The sequence below is a fragment of the Serinus canaria genome, chromosome 4 (assembly GCF_022539315.1).
Source record: "Serinus canaria isolate serCan28SL12 chromosome 4, serCan2020, whole genome shotgun sequence".
In the NCBI taxonomy this organism is placed as follows: Eukaryota; Metazoa; Chordata; class Aves; order Passeriformes; family Fringillidae; genus Serinus; species Serinus canaria.
Window position 1 is genome coordinate 24,212,666 of NC_066317.1, and position 27,072 is coordinate 24,239,737.

Sequence of the window (27,072 nt, forward strand, 5' to 3'; positions counted from 1 at the left end):
ATTCTCAGTAAATGCTCAGTAACACCCAAGCATTTCTGTAGTCCCACTGTGACCATTTTGGGGCAGTGTCACCCAAAGGTGTCCTGCTTCAGCACTTACACCCCTACGAGACTTGTGCTGCTGCAACAGCTACAGAAAACCTTTAATGCCTGCCAATTTTCATACTCAAGACATCATGCAGAGAAAGAGCTAAGCATTTATGACACCTTAAGAACTTCTAATTTTTCAATGAAGCCTTTAGCAAGGCAAAGGCAAAAGAATCTATTTTCTTAAGACATCAAACTGGGCAGAAAGTTTCCATAAATTAGGAATGCAAGAGCGAGACAATCATTGTTAAATTTTACTCAACTGCATGGCTCATGTGCTCTGAAGATTTATAGTTAAACATAAAGCCTAATATATTACTTTTTAACTCGTAAAAAGTGCAAATTAATCCTCCTATTGAGCTTTTCCTGGAAGTAAACAAATGAGGAGCAGAAAACATAATTGATATTATGTTAATAAATTACTTCTTATTCCATAAACTCTGAACTGGGTTATGGCTCTGACTAAATGATGTACACATTTGCTGAAAACCTTCTTAGCACAGCTCTAAATTATATTCCTATGCCTTCATCTGAGTGCCTGAGATCTGAACCATACTGCCCCTAAACTAAGGAAGGTTCAATGACCTGTTCACTACTTTTAATATTCAGCAGGCTTTTAGGAAGTTGACCCCCAGCCCATCAATTGATTTTAAGCATTCAAAATCCAAACCAAATCAATCCCTATCATCACATTAATCTTAAAATGCAATCATACTATTTCCCTGAGTATATCCATGACATTTTTTAAATAGATGGCATTTAAGAATAGTAACATATCCTGTTCCCTGAAATATGCCTTGCAGTGGTTGTGATCAGCTAATACCTGTTTATCTGCTTGTTTATATGCAACATCTTGCTTCCCATGCAGCAGGAAAACAACCCTAGTGTCCTGAGGCTCCTCTTTGCTTGGAGGTATATATTATGTAAACCACATTATTTCCTTGGTGTTTAAAAGAAATTATTATTTCCTCCTTTTCATAAATATGATTAAAATGTTTTACCAAAGATCCTCATTTTCTCCTAATTTCACAAACACGTCTATCATGCATGCATTTACACAGAAATAAACAAGAAAATACATGAAATGTGAAGCTTTGAAGACTATTAAAAGGTAATCACAAGGAAAATCACTGCTTTGCTCCAAACCATCCTCACCAAACCTATCAGCAGTGACATGAAAAGTAGGTCAAACAATTTAAGTAGAAGGTGTCAGGAGAGATTTTATTGAAGGGAGTTTTTCCTCTGACTTTAACAAAAATAATGCTTTAAGACAAGGAGGTGTCGCTAAGCCCGAAGAGGTTACCGATGCTATTAGCAAGCAAGGAAGGGGAAGGCACAACACGGCCGGACCTCCCGAAGGCAGTGAAAGGGAAGGAGGAGCCGCGCTGAGCCCGGACAGAATTCGGGACGCGCTGGGACAGCAGGACAGCGCCCAGCGCTAGGGAATGGCGCCCTCCAGCGGCCGGGGCCCGGAACAGCAGGGCCCGAGCCTCCAGAACGGGGAGCTGCAGGAAAAGGGGATTTCAACCCTCCAGTGCTGAACCCTGAAACCTACGCGGGGTCTGGTTTTACCTGAGGCTTAACTCCCCCGAGCTGGGAAGAATGCCTAATGTATAATCAAAGTAGCATCTGAAAAGCTGGAACAGCCTGAGAATAAGCCACAGTAAAAAAGAGCCTGCAAAATCAACACATCATGTTTAGAGAGACCTTGAAAGGAGCCACAGGTATAATTTTGCTTTGCATCAGGGAATAATGGCACCCATGTTCTGCCTTTCCTTTCCTTGCTTACTAATAGCATCCATAACTTCTTCAAGCTTACAAACACCCCCTTGTCTTAAATCATTATATTTGTTAAAATCAGAGGAAAACTCTCTTCAATAATATAAGTTAAACAGAAAATCTCTAACTTTTTTTCCTGCATATACTTTAGCTGTACCATATGAAGTTTGCAGTTTATATGAAGTGCCAAATCCAAAGATAAAGAAGTTTTGGTTTTTTTCCCCTAATCTATTAAATGCCTGTTTCTTTTTCCCCTGTTTGATGCATGTGTGAAACAATGTTGTCCAGCAGTAAATAAAATTTTATTTGGCTGAGTTGTTCTAACAACAATCTCAACTGCTGCTTTTTGCTTTAATTTTCAGTTGTTAACAAAACCTATTTTTTTGTTTTCTATAGCTTCTTGAGGGGGGCAGAGGTGGAGAGGGAAATGCTGAGCTTTTCTCAGATCCAGTGACAGGATATGTTGGAATAGTTCAAAGCTGCACCAGGGGAGATTTAGATTGGACATCAGGAAGTCTCTTTCTTTACCAAGAAGGTGGAAACATTGGAAGAAGCTTCCTGGAGAGGTGGTTGATGCCCCAAGGCTGTCAGTGCTTAAGAGACATTTGGAGAATGCCCTTAACAGCACACTTTAAGTCAGCCCAGGTGGCCAGGCAGGACTACAGGAGCCTGGTAGGTCCCTTCCAAAGGAAATTCTCTATTCTACAAACTCCCAATCTTTCACCTTCCTGTTCCACATCTGAGATACAGACACATGTACTTAGCTTCAATCCTGTATGGTGCCTGGACAATCATACATTTAAAGACATCAGAAAGGTGCAAAAGGTAAGGCAAATTGAATCACATTTTTAATTTAGGATTCTACCCACCTATATGTATACCTAAGCAAACAAAATTGGAAGAATGATCACTTTCTTCACAAGATGAAAACATCAGCAAGACACTTCTCCTCCAGATTCATCTCCAGGCAATTGTGTAACAGGACAAACAAAGAAAGTACTTCAAGGGCAGGAGTTTTAAGATGAAGCCCTACTACTGACACCTTGTGCATATCACCAAAACCAAGCTAAGGTATCTACCCGTGCCAGCAGCTTCAGCACAATATTAAGGAACTGCAATCAGTTTGCCTTCCATGTTAGTGGATAGATGACAACTGTGTCTACTTTCCATAACTCACAGCTGAAAGTGCTTAGAGTAATTTATGGCAATTGCTGCACTTTTAGATACATTGCACACTTCGTTTTTCTTCATTTTCTTCTTTACCACGGTCTGCTGTTTAGGGTCAGAATTAGTCAGTAGAATAAGGACTGTGTTATACAGCATTATATAGGGTGGGGAAGAGTACAAATTTTGGGAGAGTGAGCAAAGAAGAACTGTAAGATTCACTGTATATATTATCCCTCTATTTATATGTAAATCACATAGCCACAGCAATGTACTTAATCCAGGCACCACATCAGCTAATGATATTCCCAACGACTCAAGCTTCAGCAGTGTTCAATATTCTCTGAGCTACGTGACCTGCAGCAAATGAGAAGGGTGCCAGGAACCCAATCTTCCCTGCAGCAGAGCCTGCCTTTCAATGATGAAAGATTAATCAGGGTTTACTTTGATAGGATTAGTACTCAAGCACGAAACTCTGGTTCAGATCTCATTACTACACTGCACATCCTTCACCTTGATGGATCCTATGCTGCCTTGTTACAGTCACAAAAAATCACCTCTCTGACTCATCTAAAAGGCAGAACAACTTTTACTTAATAAAAAAAATCCCGAACCTTGACAGATCATTCAGAAAGGACAAACTCTCTTCAGAGGTTAGTGTTAATTTTAGAATCTGCATTTTTATTCAATGCAGGAGTTTTTAAAAAATATTCCTCTTTTGCAATTGTTTATTCTATTACCTAATCATCTATAGATTATCAGATTTAGAGAGGCTTATGCATGACTATGTACTGTCCAATGACTAGCACAACAGAAACTGAAATAGAGCACAACATGTGATTTCAAATTATTCCATCTGACTTGTACCTTGGAAGTGTTCAGTGGAGAATTATAACTGTATAGACAGGCACAGGGTGCTGATGAAACACGGATAAGACCCAAGATGGGCTGCTACAGAGCTCTGGTATAGGTTAGTAGCCCACACAAGGACCTGTAAGATGGTCAGGGAAATGACATCTCTAACTCCTTAGTAGAAACTAGCATCCTGGAGACAAAATACACAGGTGAATTGTTTTGGTCATCTGCAGCCTTTAAAATATAAGCATCAAATGCATTTATATAGTGCTGCTGCAAAATTGATCCTCCCTCAGTAATGTGAAATGTCACTGTTAACCTCTACACTTCATCTACCCAATTATTTAGGCTTTCTCCTCACTTTGCTTTCATCTTCTTTCCACCTGTCCTCTTCAGATGTGTGTCATCTGAAATACATGTGGCTTCCTCAAACTCCTCTCTTTATAAGGCAATACACTGGCTTTCTCTTCTGCTCATTTTAACACCACTGTATCTCCTAAATTTGTATCAGTTAAATAACATTATTAGATTAAAAACACCCTCTACAAATGAAAATATATACTTTCTTTTCTATTCCAATATTAATTGTAATAGGAAAGAAAGTATATATTTTCATTTATACATGAAACAGCAATAATGAGTATCTGCCAGTCCCAAACTCCCACAAATTCTTTAAGGAATGATGTAAAACAAAGGACTTTCAGAGGCTTGGTCTTGCTGCTCAAACTTAAAATATTTCCTAATAAGCATAAGGCTTTTCTGGTAAGCTAAACTTTGTATTGCTTACAGAAGTAATGCATATACATTTTTTACTTATGAAATTTGCATTTTTACATCAACATCTTCTGAGTTCAGTTATCTTCTTCCAGTCTGACCTCTCAGTCATCACCATCATCAACTGATAATTAACAAATTTCTAATGCCAAATATAGAATGATATAGAGACCATATCAATTAACATTATCTCTATGGCCTTGCCTAAATCTGCTTTCCAGAAACATCAGTATTTGTAGGCAGAAAAACATTTTTATTTTGGCTTTCTTGACTATACACACCTTTCTAAAAAAGGAGGAAAGCTTTACTATTTACAGTGATAGCTGGAAGTGAGGCTCTAAAGGAGGCCTGGTTTTGCTTTTTCCAACAAAGTCCATCCTCTCTACTATTTTTGTCTGTGTTCTCAGTTTTCATTTTCCTCCATCTAAGAGATTTTATGCTTTCAATGGAAGCATAAAACTTGAGTCTATGTTATGCACTTGTCCCACATTTGAGACACACTCCAGCAAATGGCTGCTTAGCATTTTCCAAGGTCTGATATATCTACAAGATTGATGATCACAGACTTTATCTAATACTTGCAAAATAATGTGTTATTTCTACTAATCAACAGCATTCAATGAGCTGCAGTAATTTTGCTATTAGCACTTTATGAGTACACTAATTTTTTTGTATATTATATACCCACATTTCAAAAATAGATCTGCATATACCTTTTAAGATGAATCTAAGTTATAATAACTGGCTAGTAGTATTTTTATTGTATTTACCATCCCAGCAGAACAGAAAGGACTAGAGCATGTAAAAGAAGAATCAAAACTTCACCATTTTATCAGCATATTCAGGAAGGTCTATTAATATGGAAGTTTCACTTTTGTCAAAGTGCTACTAAACCAGTTTGGAAAGGCATCTCATCCCAGATTCCCTCATTTTCCATTTTTTAATTCCTTTGGATAATACTTATAAGGACCCTTAGCACTTACATCTGGAATAAACCCAATTTCATTGAGGTGGTTACTCAGCTCTGGATCATGGAATGCAATCATCTGGGAAAACACTGTCAGGTACTCTGAAATGACAAATCCAAGACTGTTGTCAAAAACACAAGCCATCACATGCTGCTAGCTCACAACAGAGCTGAAAGAAAGCCACTCATTTTAAAGCCACAATAAAATAGCAAGTGAATACCACTGCTGTACTCCTTGCTACCATTACATTCAATACAGAGAAAGAAACATTCACTTTTTCTTCTTTAGTATTCTCAGTTCTGATTTTTAACACTGGTTTAACTTGGCACACACTTATGTTGTGATGTATGCTTGACATGCAAAGTTAAAGACTGTTTAGTAACCAGCAAGGAGAAATACCCACTATAAAAGATAACATTTATTTCATCTTCAGCCTGGCCTATTAGGTTGATGAGTACAATTTCATTGAGTTGTCTAAACAACAACTGCTTTTAATTGGAAGAGAAGCAGACAGCAGAACACAGGACAGGGACAGATTTCTCTCTGCTCTGCCCCTCTCCCAGTTTCCTTCACACTGCCACACACTCTGTAAGAAGAAAGCTGAAGAGGCAATAATTGCAATTTTGTAACAGATGGAAATTCCTTTTCCTCCATGTTCCCAAGAACAGAGCAATTAGGGCGTGGGCAGCTAGAGAACAGGGGAGCCACAGAGAATGCAAACTCTGCTTCCAGAAAGTGCTGGCATCTCAATGCTCCACACAGGTTGTATGTACACAGAAGACACAAAGCAGCTAAAATTGCAGTGGGTAGTTAAATAACACATTCTTAACCCTTTTCTCTACTTTAAAAAGGCAGGGAAATGACACAGCATCTTGCTTTATACTTTTATTTATACTTTTTTTTTTTTTTTTTGACATACAGCCCTAGAAAGGATTAATTAGAATACTGAAAGAACCCTAAAGAGTCCAACCTTCCTGAGTCCTTGATGATGCCAGATGCAGAACAGGAACTCAGGAATGCCTACACTGCTTTGGTTCACAGAATCCTACTAAACTGTATTTCTAACTTTGGCTGATATATATTTTTGCAAAGCTCCTTAGGAATAACATCAGGAAACCCTAGAGAGCAAAAGTATCATTTCATGGAACAGTATAACCTCTTGAGAAAAGTCTTTACCAAGCTATTAATCTGAAGTCTAAAGTAGTTGTCTCCAGAGGAACATATTTGTTCTTTTCATCTTTAGACCTTTACTGCAACCAATCTTTCTTTAAAGACAAAAGGATGCAAACATCCTCTCTAGATTTTTTTCTATTTTTTCCTATTTTTTCTTCAGTTCATAACACCTCTTACCCATTGTCTTCCATACATAAACTCTCCTAACCCTGGCATTCTCTCTTATGTTAGCTCTCTCCCAATTATCTAATATGTAAATGCTTTTAAAGTTCTGTTGATCAGTTTTTAATTACCTTCCTTGAAGACAAAAATCACAGACACTTTAAAGCTGACAAGTTTCATAAGAAATATACAAAAGAAAATTTATTTAAAAGAAATACAAGGACAGCAAGCCATGGTGATACTCAGTATTCAATAAACATTCATAACTGCTTGCAGTTAAAGACATTAATTACCACCTGTTTCTTTTAATTACTAATGGCTTTTGATACAGCTTCTTTTGTTTTTTAGAGCCTGTCTGGAAGACAAATTATCTTCCCAACACAGACAGTGCCAAGGTGACTTTCTAGGTGGAGACAATTTCTTTTCATACTTCCATGAAATTTAAAATTACTTCTCAATTAGAACAGACATTCCTAGCTATTGTTTTAATTCATCTAAGTTACCTATATACTTGTTGAAGGCTGAAGTATGGAACATTATTCCTCAGGGTTTTCCAACTCCTGTCCTGTATTGAATAACATCATCTGCTCAGTAAGAAAATCCCCTTGAATTCCCATTTCCCTGAATACCACAACTTTCATTTTCTGAAGAACCCCTTGTTTGTACTGCTCTTCCTCATTTTCCCTTATTGTCCAACACCTCCTCTAAAACAATGACTTTGATCACAGCCTCTATAATGTAACACTAGAAAGATTTTTACTGCTTTCACAACTTTGCAGGATGGACTGACTCTTACCTTGGATATTACATAGAACATTTTTGTGCGTGTGCACTTGATTTTTTTCTCCTGTCTGAATCCTTAACCACTTACCTCCAAATTTTCTTGCACAGTTACATGATTTTAACTGCATCCCAATTTTGCACCCCGTTGAAAAAGTGTATTTACATATCCAAAACCAATTCTGCTTCTCTTAGAACTACACCAAATAAAGGGACCAACTTACCTTGAATAACATGAGAATTATCCTTCAGAAAGAAGTTATACAAATACTTTGGAATAAAAGCAGACATGCAGGCATATGCCAGAGCTGAAAGAATTAGAAAAACAGTTGCAAAGACAGAAGCAGAATTTAATTACATCTAAAAAATTAATTATTAACCAGATACTAAGTATAAAAACTAAAATCAATCTATACACAAAAATTATTGCATGCACAGTAGGTGTAATAGGAGAAATTGTCCCAAGAAACTAGTTTTTCCACACAGAGACCTTATATAAAGAAAGCCAAGTACAAGACAATAAAAGCTTGGACTACACCTCTTATGAACAAATCACATTCTAAGAAGATAAAGGTCATATATCTAAAGCTGATCTGAACCAGGCATTTAAAACTAACTACCTTCAGCTTTTCTGGACAAAGCTGGTCTCACAGTTTAACACTTATGTTACCAAATAAAGCATTCACCTTAAGCAAGGCTGAACTACAGCTTCACTAAAAAATACAAGTGTTACACCAGCGTTTCTTCCTTTTTCTACCTCAGATAAGATTATTTGTGCTTTTAAAAATATATCATTCTTGCACTTGGCAATAAACAATACTTGAACCCCTGCTTGAAGTACACCACATGCAGTTTTCAAAACTCCAACCATTTTTTTGACCTGTGACAACAAGAGCTTTAAAATTGCTTTGTAGATACAGAAACTTTCCATCTCTAAGTGGATTCACACATCTGCCTGCACATAGATACAGATGAGAGACTGCTTTTCTTTGCTCACTGCAGAAAAATGTACTCACCTTCATTGTTAAAATTCAAGTACAGAAACGGTGCACAAAGAGAGTCAAGACCTAAAGAGACAAGAGCCATGAAGAAATAGCACAAAGAGCTCATTTATTTTAATGCACAAGATAAAGACATTAATTTCTAATGAAAATTTGCACACTAGATACTGGTTCTGCTTTATCAGGTCTTCAGAAGTAATGGTGAGAACAACTGTGAAATATATGCATGAAAACAGCAAGGATTTCAAATTGTTCAGCTATAATGCCAAATTGATTATTCTGCCAAGACATCCAAGAAATGCCAATTACCATTCCAAGAACTCAGTAACTTTTGCATTATTATCTTGGAGCTTAATAGCAAGCAACAGAGTTTTCTTTTTAAAATACAGTGATTGAAACTTATGAAGACTGAATATATAACAAAGAGAGTGGGACAATTTTTATTCCGAATTAAATATAAGTTATTACGATTTAAATTTGCAATAACCCACAGATTCATTCCTCAAAGGAAACAGAAAGGAAAGCACCCAAAAAAGGCTTATATTGTGGGGGTGAAAAGCAGAAAGTACTTTTAAGTTAATCAAAGCTTTCCATTCAATTATCCACTCTTGCCAACCAGTCAAACTCACCTTGCCAGTACACCAAATTGGGGTGGGAAACAACCCAGGCCTTCAACACACGTCTGAACTTTGCATGACCCTCTGGTGATGACAGCAGTTCATCATACTGATGGCAACGAGGAATATCAACTTCAATCTGCACCAGAGCCAAGCACACAAAGAGAAGTTGGGATGAGTGGGGCAGCACTACAGCAATCTTGCAACACTAGAGGTACAAGTCAGCCAAAATATGTAGGTCAGACCACCACTATACACAATCTGCTTCCTCCATCATTCTCAAAACCACAACTGATAGGGAACCTAACACACTTGTCAAAGTTTAAAAATAGAGATTTTTTTTTTCCTTTTCTGCACTTATATTTTTTAAAGGGTTTTAGCCCTTGAAAAAGGCAGAAAACAGATGACAGTTACAGTTTTTTTACTTTTGGACTCATTTTAGGTGGTAATACTGCTTTGCTTTAAAAGACAACCAAATCAGAGTTCTCAATGTTGCAACCAATTTGATGGAAAATATTTCTTCACCCAGCTGAAAGGAACAGTTGTTGTTTGTAATGTCTTCTTATGTCTCCTAAGAAAACATTTGAGAACATTCTCTTCTTGGAGAACCAAATTGCTCAAACCCCCATTTTTGTGAAGTATAGCTCACATTACAGGACCTCAGCACGATTGCTACAAGGTCCAACAGGCACAACAAGCATTTGGTAAACCCAGGATTTTTAACAATAAACCATAAATACTGTTCACTACACTGCTGCTGCTACAGAAACAATGATTATAAATTAAAAAAGGATTTCAGCTTCCCCACTTTGTAAGCTGAGTTAAAGTATTTGTGTGGATCTGTTTGCAAGATTTTTGCTGCAGTGTAAGGCTGGAAGGGGAAGCATATTGTTGTTATCAACCACCAATTGCTGTAACAGGCAAGTGATGGGTGGGAAGGATCTTCAAGTGACAATATTTGGTAACACCACAGGACTTACTTGTCTGTCTGTAGGAATCGGTGTGTCTTTATCAATGGCATCATATTTTGCTTCTATGGCACCCTAAATGTGCAAGAAGAATTATTTGAATTTAGAAAGTCCTTGCCAATATAAGTGCACATGACAATGTACATGGTGATATGAGAAGTTGACTGTTTTTGTTAGGAACTTCAGTTAGCAGAAGAACAGAAGATTCTGACAGGTAATTTCAACAAAACCATCTTTATTCTGTTATTAACTCAAATCATACAGACCTTCCTGTAGATCCCCTCAGCATGATCTTCAGTTGTTTATGTAGAAAGCTATGCACTTTGTAGTTTCCCATTTTCAAGTCAAGAGGTGCTCTCAGTTCTATTAACATGTCCATTTTAATGTTATGGGACAGGAAAACACCCATATTGTGCAGATGGCAAGTTGCTGAAGCATGAGAATTGACTGATTTCCCAAGACTCAGGCTACAAGCCTGACCAGCAGTTTTTCTTCATCTTCTAAGCTTTTTTGTTAATTATATTATATGGTACTCAGAGGATCACATCCTAAGCTAAATCTCCTGAATAACCTAGGATGTGTTACCCCTAAGAATTTTAATGATCTGCTGCTGCAGGATTGCAAGCAAGGTAAATCCAAAGGTTGGGTAGTCCAGCCACTCTGTGAGGAGCCCTCATTTCTGGGACATTCCATTGTCCCAAAGGACTGTATTTGATTGATTTATTCTCCATTCTTTCTGGGAAATGTATTGATTGGTAGGTGAGAAAAATACATTTCATGTGTATTCTCCTGTTTTGTTCATCTACTGCTGACTGGAGCAGAAGGATTGTCAACTGCATTTGTCAAAATATTAAAAATCAAACCAAAAACCCCTGGTTAACTACCAAGTGTCAGGGTATTATTTTCCACTGAAAATAACAATCAAAATTTAAGGCAGTCAAGTTCACATATGAATTCTGAAATCAAATAACCTTACAGAAAAGAAGCAAGTTGTCAGAACATCATCTTTATTTGCACAATTTCATGACTCAATTTGTTTGAAATTCCAGCAACCTACCTGCTAGATCTTTAAACCCATTCCAGCTTTCTTGTCAACCCCATTCCTAACGCACTCCATCCCCAGTCAGTACTGGAACTTCTCCAAACAGCCTTACCTCAACACCCAACAAGGCAGCCCAGGTTATGCCTCTCAGAAGAGGAGGGATGTCAATCCTGGCTTCTTTCCAAATTTGGTTTTTCTTGTATGGGTAGGCCTTCAAAGAGAAGAGATTAACCAGAAAAAAGTGTTATCACATAACTGAAACAATTCAAATCTCAACACAGGGACAGTCTTCCTCCAAATGAAAACAGTGAATACAAGTTACACAAAAAGTAAATTTAATTCCTAACTGGAATGCCTGGATGAAGGACTACTTTTTGATCTTAAAATGTCCACTCCTTCTCATAAATGCATTCATGTGCTTTGGTATATACTGGATATATCTACTAATCCAAATTTGTACTATGAATTTTTTCTTCATTATATCTTTCTTTTCATAATATGTATCTATCTCGGTTTTATTAAACGTTTCTAGTTCACTCTTGATAATGTGCATCAGCTCTCTCATTCTTAAACAGAAATCTATCTCTCTGCATATATGTAAATTAGGGGCTGCTATTTCTTTACCCAGTATAAATCTCACATTTATAACATGGCATTGCCATGTTTCCAAAATGTTTATTGCTTGGAAATGCAGAAATGTTACAGGCATATTTATACCTGTAATAGCTTAGTCTGTTATAAAATAATGGATGTAACATTATTTTCATCAGTAAATAACCAGTATTAGCAACAGCTCTATTTCCATGTGGATACTTTAAGATCTACTTTTATATTCACCAGTACTAAGAATAATTTGTTCAATTTTTATTTTCAGTCTTATACTTCTGAAAGGTTTTTTTCTTCCCCCTTTCCTACTATGGTCTCTTGCACCTCCGCTTCCTTTTACAATTACTTGGTCTTTCAAAATCTTCCAATTAACAGACCAAATCCAATTATCCAGCATCACAAAGACTCCATACCTTCAACAGCCTGTCAAAGAGGACAATTCTATTTAGCTGGTACTCTGTGTCCCTCTCCCGGATGATCAGAGGAAGAGTAGCAGCTGCAGAGAGCTCATTGCTACTGTTGGAATGAGGTAAAGCTGGCTGGCTGGAAAAAAAAGGGTAGCAATAGTGAACAGCAAGAAAACCCAACCCCTGAAAATAATTAATACAGCATGAAGCATTTCTTAGTCAGAAACAAGAATAAATGAGTAAGTTTGAATATTCAACACAAACAATTAATTTCCAGGACAGAGGCTAAGATCCTCAGTTTGGTATCAGGGTCTGAAGTGCAGCATGTTTATCAGCTCTTCACTTTCAGAGCCAAACAGAGACATGTTAGCTTTGCTTTTGGGAGGCAGTTGTGTCTGCATGCCACAGCTGTGCAGTGAGCCACTCAAATAAAACTAGTAACTCAAAATTCAGTGTATTACAGATGTATAATTTACACACATACTTACTCATCCTCAAGCAGCGGATAAAATGCTTCTCCACCAACATCCTTTAGTCTCTGAAAGGAGGAAGAAAAATAATTTGTTATCAGAATGCTGCTCAGAATTCAAGTGGAAATCTTAGTGTAATACAAAAACTATTAAATATCAATTCATTTGTCAAATTCAGTAACTTGCCTTGAGACCTAAACATTAGCTCACTCCTTTGCCAGCAATGAAGCATTCAGCCTTCAACACTAAAACCTTTTAGAAGTTTCAACACTAAATCTTCCTTTTGGAAGTTCTCCAGCCTAAAGAGATCCATAAACCTATTTCCATACAAAGAATACTTTACAGGGACCATGGATTAATAGATCAATAGTATTACATTGTTCTTCTTTGTTTCCTCCTTTTTCTACCTGGACTTCCTATCCAAGTAGCTGCAAAGCAACTGCACAACTTGCTTTTATGGTTCTATTCAGGTCAGGAGTTATGCAAACTTGAATTCCTTTTAGGAAATACACTCAGCAAAGGTGGCAGACAAACATGGCTGGATTTTTGACTGAAGTTTTCAGACCTCTAATGGTGCATGATTAATGTTTAATGCCATGTTCCCTGCAGTGCTCTGTCTTGCAGTTCAGCCCTTAACTTGCAGGCACATGGCACACAGCCTGCTCCTCTTGGGGCTGACAGAAGAGTTCACTCTCTGTTCACCCAGTCCTCCTCCTCTTTTGATTATAAGCATCATGCTCTGCTCTATAAAAGGTGTCTGAAAAATTGCACGAGTTCAAAAACTTATTTCAACTAACACTGCAAGGTTCAGTCTTGCATCTTCCACAAAATGAAATTTCAGTATACAATTATTTCCTGCTGCACTTATAGAAGGAGGCAGCAATATCCAAAATTACAGATCAAAATGTTTTAAAAAAGCCTTGAAAAGATGCCCTCTAGTGAGAACAACAGCAGAAGCTGCAGTGTGTATTATGTTTAAAATAGATGTTGTCTATTTTTAACCTGCCTCACAAGCCCCACTGATCTACTGAAGGAAATAACCCAGTTCTTTGGTCTGCCTTGATGCATTTGTGTGAAGCAAAGTTCTGCTGGAGAAATGTATTTACACAGTATTTCACACATTACCTCCAATATTAAGGTGGCAGAGTCAGGAGTCACCTTCTTTTTTGTCCTAACCCCTGTGTTATGAAAAGGGTTTTTCAAAAAAAAAAAACTGACAGAATTGAATTTGCTACTATAAAAAAGCAAGGTGCAAACAGTGCAGCATAGTTTCCCAATCCGACAGCAATAAAGCTCTACAAGAGCAAAGACATATAAATAATTAAAACATTTCAGTGATATATACAGTAAATCTTGTAACTGATCATTACACCAAGCCAAATCATGAGTTATCATGAGCTGATTTTCCCAATGAAGATGTAAGAAAACTGCATTAAGCATTTTTGCAAAATGCTTTGAAGAGACCTTTTGAACAAGCCATTTCAAGCCATGTATTCCAAAAATTAATAATCAACTAGCAGAATATTGGTATCCAATGTTAAGTATAAAGCTTTGGAGGAGCTGAAACTGAAATGAATTGGTTTACTTTTGGGTAATGTGAGCCATTGACAGACAGTAATTAAAGCATACAGAAGACATTCCCTGAGCAAACAGTTGTAGCAATCATGGAGAATACCAAGTGGTACAGAACAATTTGCACTGCACTGGAACAAAGCAGGTAACAGAAAAAGGAAAGGGAGGGACAGAAGACAAATCAAATTTACTAAGCTCTTGCAGGCAAAGCAATTTAACAGCACAAACCAGAATCTGACTTGGACACTAAGAAGTGTTCTCCTGGAATCAGTGACACTTCCATTGGTAGAAACAGCAGTAGGAGCTGCTGTTACATATTCCCTTTAAACAATTGTTTCTGCAGAGAAGAAAGTAAGAAATGCACACTATCATTCTTACATTTCGGAGCTGGCACAGAGACAGAGTCACAGTTGTGTCATCTAGGAGGGAACTTCTATCTCGTCCTTGCCCAAAGCTCTCACCATCTTCTAATAAAAAGCTTCAAAAACAAGAACAACAAAAAAATTAGGTCACTTTATAACACAGGACTTGAGCTAGGAAAAAAAATCTCTTACATCAAGAAGTTTCCTCTTTAAAACAAAGTATAGGTCTTAGAAGTATACTGTATTGACTCTGCATGGCATGAAATCTGTTATCAAGGGAATGTACAATCACCTTAAGTTATTCAGACAGTTTCTTCTGTAAAATGGCACATTTCAGGTTTTCTTTAACTTTGCTTTGCACATAAAGAAAGAGTTATGAGATATGGGATTAATAACCCCTTTTATTCCTTGCTCTTGCACAGAACAGACCTGTCATTTATTGTGAAAAGCAAAAATAAAATATTATTATCATATGAAAGGCAGTTCCCATCATGACAAAAAACCCCAAGTGAAAGTCTGACCTTTTCTGTTGCAGTCCATCTAAGGATACAAATGTATCCAAGATAATGGAAAATTTCTGTGTGCACTATTATGATATTTTTAAAGTAGACCACATGAAACTGATTTTCATAATTTAACCTAGCATTCTCAGTGTTCCTTAGAGATAGACTGCATTTTTGAAAATAATTCCTCATCTTCAACGTGGACAGTATGGTGGAAAATATTTGTCCCTCAAAATTGAAAAGCATCTGTATTCACCTTTGGGCAAAGAAATAAGCAACCCCTCAAAAAACTCACACTAATTTTGATACCAAAATAACACTTAAATCTGTTTCCACCATTTTTCTTTAAAAAGATATTGCATTTTGGCTGTACACACACTCATCTGGTTTTTAAACACAGAAACAGTAAACTGATATATATGGGCACCTAATTATGCCATTAAGATCAGATCATAGGATTAAAACATCATGATGCTCTACATAAAATTGCAACATGTGCAGCAGTAAGATAAAAGTAGCAATCACTAAAATGCTGTTGCAGAGTTCTAAATCATAAAACAAAGCATTTTGGGAAAAAAGCAACTATCTAATCTGCTGAATAATTGGGTTCTCCATTCAGTACTACTGCTCTGTGAAAGGGAATTCAGAATGTGAGAATTCGCTACATAACATTTAAAATTAAATTACAAATATCCCTCTGAAGCACAGTGAGACATTATTAGTAAAACTTAATACTATTGCAAAGCGTGCAAAATTTTGGGACTCCCATTACAGTATTTTGCACTTCACCAGCATCTTTTCAAATTTCAGAAAGCAATAGGCAGGAGACAGATACAAGGCAACCAAATAAGAGGGGAAGTGACAATTTCCTTCTGTTCAAGAATGCCATTTGCAGTGTTTTCACATGTACAGGTATTTAAACTAAGTATGTTCTCGCAATCACTAGTGTTTTCCATGCATCCATCCATGCATCAATCCATGCATCCATCCATGCATCCATCCATGCATCCATCCATGCATCCATCCATGCATCCATGCATCCATCCATGCATCCATCCATGCATCCATCCATGCATCCATCCATGCATGCATCCATGCATCCATCCATCCATCCATCCATCCATCCATCCATCCATCCATCCATCCATCCATCCATCCATCCATCCATCCATCCATCCATCCATCCATCCATCCATCCATCCATCCATCCCTCTCTCTCCTTAAAAGTGCTTCCCCACCCTTACTTGGGAAGTGTACAGACTGGTGGCTTTGATCGAATTATTTCCTTGTTGACAAGCTCTTTCTCCAAGTCTCCTCCAGCCAAACACCAGAGATAATAAACCTCTTCAACTGATCTTTCTGCTAGGTAATCATCATCTTCATCTGTTGGGAGAAATGACACAAAAATAAATTACAGCCTTTCAGGTAGTTTGTATTTGTTTCAACAACTCTAAACACATACTTTAAAAAAATAAATTATTCTTTTTGAAAGGTCATATGAAGTTAGAGGAAAAGTGACCTTTCCTTTGCAAGTGCTCTTTAAGGAGATTTAAGGAAAGCAGTCATTAAAAATGCAGGTATTTCTGTAGTTTGCCATAAACTCCTCACATGAATACATTGAGTGTGGACTTTTGCTTCCTGTGTGTTTTTAAACAAAACAAAACAGTGTTTTCTGCATAGCACTAATACTTAAAATAAGAACCAAGTGATTCTTACTGTGTAGTTATAAATCTTTCTTCCCTTCACATACCACACTTATTCTAACAAGGCAAAAAATCTTTGTCCAGATGAGATTTTATAATCATTTCTAAGTTCATAAGAAAAAAACTAATCAGGATTTAAGAGCCATAACATTTTCAACATACTGTGGTTTAAAACTTGAACTTTAATCTTTTAGTCCAGAATGTGACCTCTTTCACAAAGACTTTGTTTTCCAGTACTTCCAAAATCATTTTATGTTATGATCTAGCAGAATTCAATTATCAATAGCAGAAAAAAAAGATCTTATACATGCACGTGTCCAAATTCTGAAGGCAAAAGATGACACTGCTTTTGCAACTTGGATGGCCTTGAATACTAATGTTATTTTTTCTCCTGAGTTTGAAGCATAAAATTAAGACTTGACTGCTTTGGCTTGCAGACATCCCTCAAAACATGTTTGTTCATGTCTCTCTCCATTAAACAACTTATTGCATTAATCTAGTGTTGTAACATTTAACAGTCTCTGTCAATAATTTGTTGGAGAGAAAATGCAATAACACTTTATTTTCCTTCCCCCTCCAATGACAATTATCCCACTGCCTGCTTTTACCTTTACATAACTGACTTATGTCTTCAGGCAGTGTTAAATTGGCACACCTTGGAGAAGATGAGAACAGACCAGCAGGTTTGTGGAAGGGAGGATATAGTGAGGATACTTCACTGAACAAACGGTCATGTAGCAATTCCTCTGGAGTTGGTCTTAAATTAAGAGAAGAGGATAAAACAATTAGAGCAAAGTACTCCCAAAAATGTTCCATTTCAGCAAAAAAGGTCCCCAGTAATGAATATTAGCAAGTTATTTTAAATTATATGCAGCACAACAAACTAGTTTGTTTACTGCCCAAATTCAGACCTCTAATTCTTCTCTTTTAATCACTGAAAAGCACAAAACTGAGAATTCTTACAGGTAGCCCAAATGTCGGTATTCCAAAAAAAAGGTTCAGCAACAGTTTTTCTAATTTCACAGTAACCCACAGAGATCACCAGGCCCTTGGACTGAACACTTGCCTCTTAGAAGGCTGGAACGTAAGGCATTTCTTCAGTAGAGCTGTGATATTTTCAGAAAGGTCCTGGAACATAAGAAAATATGGAGGAGGTCTGTTTATTACTGTCTTAATTCAGCAAGTCACTTGGCTCATACTTAACTTTTAACATACAGGATATTCCTTTGAGGGCAATAAAATTTTACACCTACGCACATGAGGTTGGCCGTGTGAGACCAAAATTCTGGGGAAGCAATTCTTCTCACCTCCCAATCCTACATTTGATTTAGTGGAAAAAAATCTGAAAAATGTGCAATGTATGCAGCCTTTTACTTATTTTTTAATTTAGATATTCTGTACCCTGCTGGAAGCAATGCAGTGCCTGGCCACGTCCTTCTGCTAACAATCAGAACTCTTTCATATAATGTCCCAAAATATACAGGCACTAAGATTTAGTAATCATTTTTGTGGGTAAGGAAAAGTTGAACTATATAAATCTACACTATCAGAATCTGTGAAGTGGACCAGCTGGAGGACATAATTTCTGGAAGAAAAATACTTAATCACCAAAACTTTAAAGGAAATTTATAGCTTAGTAAACTACTCAGAGAGCATTAACATTTACTGAGACTGACAGCAATTTTAAGAAAGAATATTACTAGTGCTGGCTATTTGAAAGGATCTTAGATATGTAGTTATGACTTCAAAATTTTTGATCACACTGCAATACAGTAACTGACTGAATGAATTTATAAAATAAATATGCAAAATACTATGCAGCAATAATAAAATATTCTGGGTAAGACAGCATGGAAGAGCAAATGAATTTCACAAACCTTAATAATATCAAGGCAACCATGTTCTTCAGCCAATACAGTTACAATATCATCTACACAGCCTTTGGAAAACAAACAGAACAATAAAAAAGTTAAAGATTATTAATAAAGTGATACCAATTAAACAGCATAACAGATAAACGTCCACTCAAATAAAAAGCACTTAATTTTGGCTTTTTACTGATGCTGCCACATCACTTGAAAGTGAATTATCAAAATCAGAAATTAAAATTATTATAACCTATGGAGACAGAAGCCTAGGAAAGTTAAGTAGCACATCTAAGGTAACAGTGAATATCTATTTACAGGTCTAGTCCAGCCTGTCAGTCTCTGCCAAATAAAGTAAAACAATCTTTCAACTTATAAATAAAAAAATTAAAATGAATCCTTGGAAGAACTTAAGGGTACCTACATGAAACTTGAAGTAATTTTTGCCTCTGTTGCTCCTTGCAGATAATACCAGCAGTATTTTCGAACTTTTTGTCACTACTTTATTGAACAAATCATTCCCAAGTCAGGACAGGAATGCTTTTCAGTGGATAAACCAATAACTTGAATTCAGATTGAAGTGTATGGAGATGCCTTAGGAAGCCTTGTTACCAAATCCCCAAAACAGTCAGAATTTCAGCACTCAAGCATGAGCTGCTGAATGAAAAAGATATTTCTCCTGAGAGCAATTCATTTTAGCAGTATTGCTGCTTGCTCTGGATAATAATAACTTACTGTTAAGGCTTCAAACTGCAAACTCATGCCTTTCCTCTTCCCATGGTTTATACATAAACACCACCAAAAAACAAGTTTTAAAATCTGCAAGGATAGTCCCACTACCTGACTCATCTACATTAAGCCAAAATTCCACTTGGGCAGTGATGTTTTATAGTTTGAAGGTGAAACCAGAGACAAAAGCTTCAGTTCACTAAAACACTTCTCATCTCTCTTTATTTCTGTCTTCCTATTTGAGTCCTGCTTCTCCCTGCTTGGCCATTACTACACAGGCACTGTAGGGGATAGTTTCCTTCAGGGTCATCAATTCCTAACTCATTTCAGAAACTTCCTGCAACACAAACCAACAAATACCCATGAAAACGATCATCATTCTTGAGGACGTTTTCTTGTCTTTAATCTTTCTTTAATAGTTTGCCCTTACTCTAATATACTGCCAGCTTTTCCCAAGTTTTTTCCTGGCATCCATACTTGCCCTAGAGAAGCAACACGCTACAAATGCCTATTTAAATCTGTAGATGAAAGATGACAAAGGTAAAGTGCTTTAGCATCATAAGCTGATTAGTCTGTAAAGCTCTAATCATAGAGCTACTTGGAAATTTGAAAAATTGATTTTGTGCTACTTACCTAACATAAGTATAAATTTCAATCTTTCTGCTATCTCCAAACTCTGAAATAATTTTCTCCCCTAAAAAATAACCAAGTCAAATTACACTTGAATTTGAAAGAAACAGCTACTACATGAAAATATTTAGATAACATTTTATGCCATCTTTATACAAAACCAGTGAAAAAAGCTTTCACATATGAATTTTAGACATATCAAAACTATATGTGAGAACAAAAAACCTTATATACCACAACTACGGCAGAAACAGTTTCACATCATGATACAGCAAAAATGTTTCATTGATAACTTCTCTTAAATGGAACTGCCTTGCAGCCAAATTCTTGTGGCTCCACAAGTAACTATCCTTCATGGTTAGCACATATACCAAGCATCCTACATACCAAAATGCATCCTATTCCGTGAACCAGGTAGGAATGCTAAAATATTCTGATATTTGGGCTTGAGTGATGGGCAGGGTGTCATTAACCCCACAGTCAAGAGCAATCAAGTTAATGAAACTATTTCCCCAGAGTCAAAAATCAAGAGAATTATTCTTTTACTTACCACACACAGCTCAAATAGTATTATACCAAGAGACCACAGATCTGATTTAGGGCCAGAAGGCAGAGGCTTCTCACACTGGGTGTGATCACTTGGTTTGCCTATTCCCTGTGCAATTACTTCAGGTGCCAGATATGATGGGTATCTAGAAAGATACAGCAACATTAAATAGTATCCTTCTGTCCAACAAGTGTGACTTCCCATCACACAATCAGAATAATTTGGTATTCTGAGAAACCAGAATACTGCCTATTTTACTCAGTCAAAATCTACACATTACAGCAAAATTTCACTCCAGTATAGTGTTTGCTACAGAAAAGGTCAAATCCCAATCACTAGCTCTGTTGTTTTGTGAAAGGAAACCTCAGCTTTAAAAGTGGTGTATTTACATATCTTAGGGAAAACAGAGATTGAGTTTCAGCATTAGGATATTAAATAAGTGTGTTCTAGGCTCATACTTTGAGCTAGTAGCAGTAGGTTTCCACTGATAGTGTGTTCCCATAAAATAACTTCTGAATTTGCAAAAAAAAGTAAGAAAAAATGTTAAGGACCTATATTACCTTCTACTAGATGATTTTAAAATAATATTATCACTTTTCTTTTTGTCAACACTTCAGTATAATACCTAAAAAGTATGCAATCATGTTTTGAAAGGAAACATCAGCTCAGTATTTAATTTGAAAACAATATGACACCTCAAAAAACCAAAACTGACAAAAAACCCTCTGCAACAAAGCAGTGGTTTGTAATACAGTATGATCCCTTGAAAATAAATCATAAAATTATAAAGAGACAGAAACCTTACATTGGTGGGCAATAGTGAAGCACTGATTGTGCATTTTCCTAAATTTGAAATTAGGAATCCAAGTCATAGGGAATATTAGTATCTGAAGGCAAATCTAGGGAACAAAGACTGACTGAATAAAGGGAATCGCAGAGTTAGGCTAACATGCTGGCATGGTACCCATTCTCTATTTTTCACTCATCTCACCTAGCCAGATGACAACCTCTTCAGTGACAGTGACTCTGTATAAGGAGTGCTCAAAACATGATTTATTTCCTGAAAAATTAAGTCTCTGATATATTTGTATTGTGTAGCTACATCCTTACCCTATAGGAAAATCAACATCAACACCTTGAGCAGTCATATGGTAGAGTCCAAATTTAGCCAACTTCACATGTCCCTGCAAAGGGAAAAAAGAATTATCAAGAGCAGTACAATCCAACACTGGAAGAATCTGTGTTTAAATTTTAAAAGTTAAAAACAAAATTTAAAAATAATTTCAAACTGTATTAGCTGTCAGAGGACAGAAACCTATAAAAAGCACCTTCTTACATTTCTACCTTACCTCTTAGGCAGAAGTGCGTTGCAAGTTAAAGAAGTGTTTATTTCTAATGTTTTTATTCTCAAGAGTATTAAGTAAATAACTTTGTTTGGAACACATCAGAACTTTTTAAGTTACAGTAGTATTTTCAGTAAATTAAAAAGGCTTGAATACTCCACTGAACATTTTTTCTGTTTGGAAACTGTTCAAAATCCTGTTAAATCCTAGAACTCCCTAAACATGACCAATATTGCCACAACTCTTCCATTTACCCAGCCTTGCAGATGTTCCATCAATTCATTACCATCTTGCTCTCCTTAACAGTATCAATACATATTTTAAACAAACAGTTTTTCCATGTAATTTCTTTTTATTTGTGAAGACAGAAAGCTAACACCAAAACAACAAAAAATTAGGCATAGAAGTTAAACTGAGGCTTATTTCTGCTGAATATTGAATTACACTCAGCCAGCCTCCAGATGGTGCAACAGAGAAGGCTACATCAGAAAGCTTTCAAAGAGCAGGGGAGAGCTTAGAAGTTTATTGTCTCACAGCCCTCTTCTGTTCTTTTACTGATTTTAGGAGTATCTTAAAATCCTAGAATACTTTTGCATGTTAGAGCATTATTATGATTTTCATTTGTTTACAAGCATATAAAAATATATGTATTCCTTATTTTTGGTGTTTCTTTTTTTTGTCCTCTTCTTTCTTTGCCTTCCAAAGGGATGATATAGTTATTCTACCAAAACTGGGTAAAAAAGGATTGATAGTTATGCAGACAGGTCAAATTCTTTAGCTGTTGGTTCTGATGAAAGAACTGCTCTGAGGACAACAGCAGCTATTAATTTCTCTCAGCTTTTATGACCAGAAATTGTATTTCTCTCTGCCAACTCAATAGTCCTTGGACAGAATTGACAGATACTTAAACTGGAATAAATTACCATGAACAAAAAAATATCTTGGTATCTTAAAAGGCAAGTATGATATCATCATGGGACACAAGAAATATTAGTGACAGCTAATTAACCATAAAGAAGTATTCTTCTATTCAAATAGTAGGAAGTAGGAATTACTTACCTTGCAAGTAATTAATGATGACAAAATGGCTTAGATTACCACACTGAGAAGGGAGAAAAAGTGTGGCTTCAGATAGAACAGAAAATTAAATTTGGCAATACATTTGAAACTTAGGAAATGAGGGGAAATTGTAATTTAAAAAAATAAAACAAATTTCCAGATCTGCAATTATTTTCCCCAATGAAAGGACTGTGACTGTCCAGTCTCCATGTATGACACAGCACTTGTTAGCAGCAAACAAACCCATAGATTTATTCCTGTAGCTGTACCTTTCGATCCAAGAGGATATTGCAAGGGGAGAGTGCTCGGTGGACCATTCCATGCTTATTCATATATTGCAAACCTTGCAAAACCTCATATGCTATGCATAAGATCCTTGAAGAACTGAAAAAAACCCAAACAAAACAACATGTTATAGTGAATGTTTCCTTTTTAATCTGTTAAAATGTAGTGCTCCACAGCTATTCCAAACAAAAGTGAGACATTTACAATTCCAGAACAGTTCAAGGGTCAGCACTGAGTATGGTGGGGTATGTTCAGTGCCATACACACATCTCCTCAAAATCCCACAACTAGGTTTCTTCACCCTGAACTGCTCCTTAGGAGTGTAGAAAATGCTGAAAATGTGCAAAATACTCTCTTCAATAGAAACTCAACTCTCCCTTATTTTTATTGCTCTTTTTAACTCTCCTGCTGATATTCATAAAAAAAATCACCTGAACAAAATGTTTTCAAAACTCAGATAGTAACTAGAGTTTATTCAGAACATAGCAGAAAGGCCTAACTAGATCATACCTATAGTCTTCAGTCATTCCAAAATCTAAAATAAGAAAAAAAAAAAAAAAAAAAAAAAAGGTAGAAATCTGCATTTTCAGCACATGTTGTTTTACAGCCTTGGGAGTAACAACCTTACCATCTTTGTAGAGAAACAGCAAAGCTTACCATGCAAAACATTTTGCCATAGCTATGTATTTTGTCAAAAGTTACCATTTCCTCCATAGCCTTAAAGAGGAGTTTCTGTGAATAACTGATCAGGAATTTGGACAGATCACCATAACAGGCTTCCAAAGTTCACTCTAAATAGGAATAAAAGGCACAGATCTTATGTCACCTAGAGAGATTCTACTTAACTTTCTATTCTTTCTCATTCTGTCCACTCCTCCTCAGCCATTTCAGGTCTTTTTGATAACTTTTCCTCTGCAGGCACTGGTTTACACAACATACAAAAATCAAAGCATATCTACTTATGAAGACTTAACTTTACATTCCAATTTTCTTTTTTTTTTTTTAATTCCTTGTTAAAGAATAACATATAACAGCATTCTGGAGGATATTCACCCCCTTCTCTTGCTTAAAAACTTGTGCAACAGCAAAATAAGGAGTATTTCAGACTGATGACAGTGACAAGCCAACTATCTGACTAAACACCAAAATTAATTTATTTATTCAACTTCGTCAGCTGCTATTCATACCTGATAGAATGACAAAAATTTTTTTATAAGTGTAAATAGCAAGATTTTGACAAAAGCCACACTTACAAAAATACTGAGACTAGTGTAACACAGAAATACTGCAAAAAGCCATGACTAAGTTACCCTGCATGGAGCTATTCTATACATCTTCCCCTTCTTCCTAGAAGAGCTCTGTACTAATTCACAATAGTTGTGAATATATACTTTAAAGATACATTTTAAGCACAAATGATATCTATTCTAATATATGTCCATACTGCTGTATCTTAGGTTACAGTATTTGAAAGTGATTCTCAAGGTCTTAGCAATTTGATCAAAACCTCATGGCTAATAACCAAAAAACCAGAACAAAACCCCACAACCATCTAGCTCCTCCCTCCCTAGCCCCTTCCACCTAAAGTTAAACACTACACCACAGCATCAGACCCTATTAGCTGTGTACCTTTCCTCTCAGTCATTTTTGGGCAGAAATGTGAATGTAGTAAAAAAAATTCCCTTACAAGTCTTCAGCTTTCTTGTACATTTTTTTGCCTTCAATGCAAATACTAGTTATAATAGTGGCAAACAGACTCCCCTCTCTCGTTTTCTGCTCAGTTTTGCAAAACAAGACATGAAAAATAAATGATGGAATATTCATGTTTCCAGTAAGGAAACAACTGCATGTAAACAATTAGTACATCATGAGGTATTCTAGCCTAAAGATTGTTTCTCTGTGTTAAAAAGGTAAAGTAAATATGGAATATTAAAAAAACCAAAAGTAATTATTAATAAAAGTGAAATTTGTTTGCTGGAGACAGGCAGTGTGCTCTGCTGGCACCAGAGGGCCTCAGGCACCCATTTATTCTCCATGTTCTCTTGCAATTCATTTAAAAAACACCCCAGAACCCGGACAAATACATTAAAATGCTGCTTTGGGATTCTTTGCTCTTAAAGATAAACCCTTCTTGCCATTATAATGATCAGGAACACACAAGTGGTAACTATTTTTCAATGTGCATTCAAATGCTCAGTGACTCTTGGACTCTTGATGCCATCCTGCTGGGCAGAATTATTGAGCCAAGTACCTCCCACTGGTCCTTCAGCAGAGAAGGAACTCTGTATGCCAAGCTCTGCATTGTGCTGCTGCACCTTGTGTAGCTCTAATTTGTTAGGAAAAATGCACTGTGTGGTTACAACCCATGAGATTTGCATTTTGTTCCAAAGGGCCTGACAACTACACTCACTGCTGTTATCAAGCCCAAGGGATTTCTCTCCTTTATACTCCCCAAGGCCAAGTTCAGCAGATGTCCCCAGCCTCACTGGAGATCACTACCAAGGCTGTCCCCTTGCCTCAGTGGGTCTCAGCTGCATCCCAGTTTCTACAGCCACTGTCAACACCCCAAGCACTGCATCAGCCTTCAGCAAATGCAGAAGGTACATCCAAAAAGCCACTTCCAGACTGCAGTGTAACTTGACTTTTTAAAAGCCCCTCCAAAAAGAAAAAGAAAACATTGCTCCAAATAAGGAGTGTTGGTGGGAAGCTCTGAGCAGATTCAGAAACTTTTTTGCCTATTAGCTGGCAGTCTGTCTTTCAATAGACTAGTTACTGTTGAACTACAATAGATGTAGCCCTGTTTAACTACTGGGCCAATTGAACTGCAGAGTATCAGCACCCTCCTTTAGAAAAAACAAACAAACAAAAAAACCCAAAAAAACCAAAAAAAAACCACCAACAAAAAACACCCAGCAAAAGCACTAGAAACAACACAAGAGATGAAGTGGCCAAATTAAGTGTAGCACTTCTGACACCAATCACATCATGGACCTAAGGAGGGCCATAATGGCAGCTGTGTGGCATGAAGCAGCCTCTTCATCTCAGCAGCTGATGACCATGGTTGAGAGTTCATTTTACAGTAAAACAAATCACTCCCCTGCTTAAGGCAATACTCTAGGATGCAGCAAGTAGAAGCAAAAGTGTGAGATACACTGGAGTTTCCTAGCTCTTCCAAAAAGACTTGTTTTAAAGTTACTTTCCTCTCCACCAGCCAGAAAAGAAACAGAATTGTCTCTGCAAAAGGAAAACACGTTCAAGAAGCTGTCTACATTTTAATCCTCAGTCTGGATACCAAAAGAATCTATTCAGCTGTAGCCTCATCAGCCAGGCCTCTGAACAGGGGTTCTCTTCAACAGAAAGGATTGCACACAGGTATAAAATCAAACTGGTTAAATGTAATGATTATCCTAGTTTGGAGAAGAACTAGCCATGAAAATAGGTCATTTTGTGTTCTTTCATATTAGGAATCATGAACTAAAAGACTGTAAGGATTAAAACCAATACCAGATTTGGGGCATATAACTAGAATGCACAGAAAAGGAAGCCCTAAGGAAAACTGTATTCCCCCCTCAGACCCACCCTGTAAGTAGGACAAGGAAAAAAAGATCTTGACAAGTTGATA

General features: G+C 36.7%; 1 protein-coding gene across 1 annotated transcript in view; it reads right to left on the reverse strand.

Moving 5' to 3' along the window:
• Window positions 1-27,072, reverse strand: part of TBCK (TBC1 domain containing kinase) — an 88,304-nt gene that overhangs the window by 43,300 nt on the left and 17,932 nt on the right. The window contains exons 4-20 of the mRNA XM_009101269.3: window positions 23,435-23,549; window positions 21,874-21,947; window positions 20,767-20,908; window positions 20,220-20,280; window positions 18,870-18,931; window positions 18,059-18,120; window positions 17,601-17,749; window positions 16,534-16,672; window positions 14,803-14,902; window positions 12,871-12,920; window positions 12,389-12,518; window positions 11,482-11,580; window positions 10,340-10,402; window positions 9,372-9,498; window positions 8,758-8,808; window positions 7,966-8,049; window positions 5,642-5,727 (exon numbers count right to left, since the gene is read on the reverse strand). Coding sequence (XP_009099517.1) covers window positions 5,642-5,727; window positions 7,966-8,049; window positions 8,758-8,808; window positions 9,372-9,498; window positions 10,340-10,402; window positions 11,482-11,580; window positions 12,389-12,518; window positions 12,871-12,920; window positions 14,803-14,902; window positions 16,534-16,672; window positions 17,601-17,749; window positions 18,059-18,120; window positions 18,870-18,931; window positions 20,220-20,280; window positions 20,767-20,908; window positions 21,874-21,947; window positions 23,435-23,549 — 1,594 coding nt within the window. The remainder of the gene's footprint in view (window positions 1-5,641; window positions 5,728-7,965; window positions 8,050-8,757; window positions 8,809-9,371; window positions 9,499-10,339; window positions 10,403-11,481; window positions 11,581-12,388; window positions 12,519-12,870; window positions 12,921-14,802; window positions 14,903-16,533; window positions 16,673-17,600; window positions 17,750-18,058; window positions 18,121-18,869; window positions 18,932-20,219; window positions 20,281-20,766; window positions 20,909-21,873; window positions 21,948-23,434; window positions 23,550-27,072) is intronic.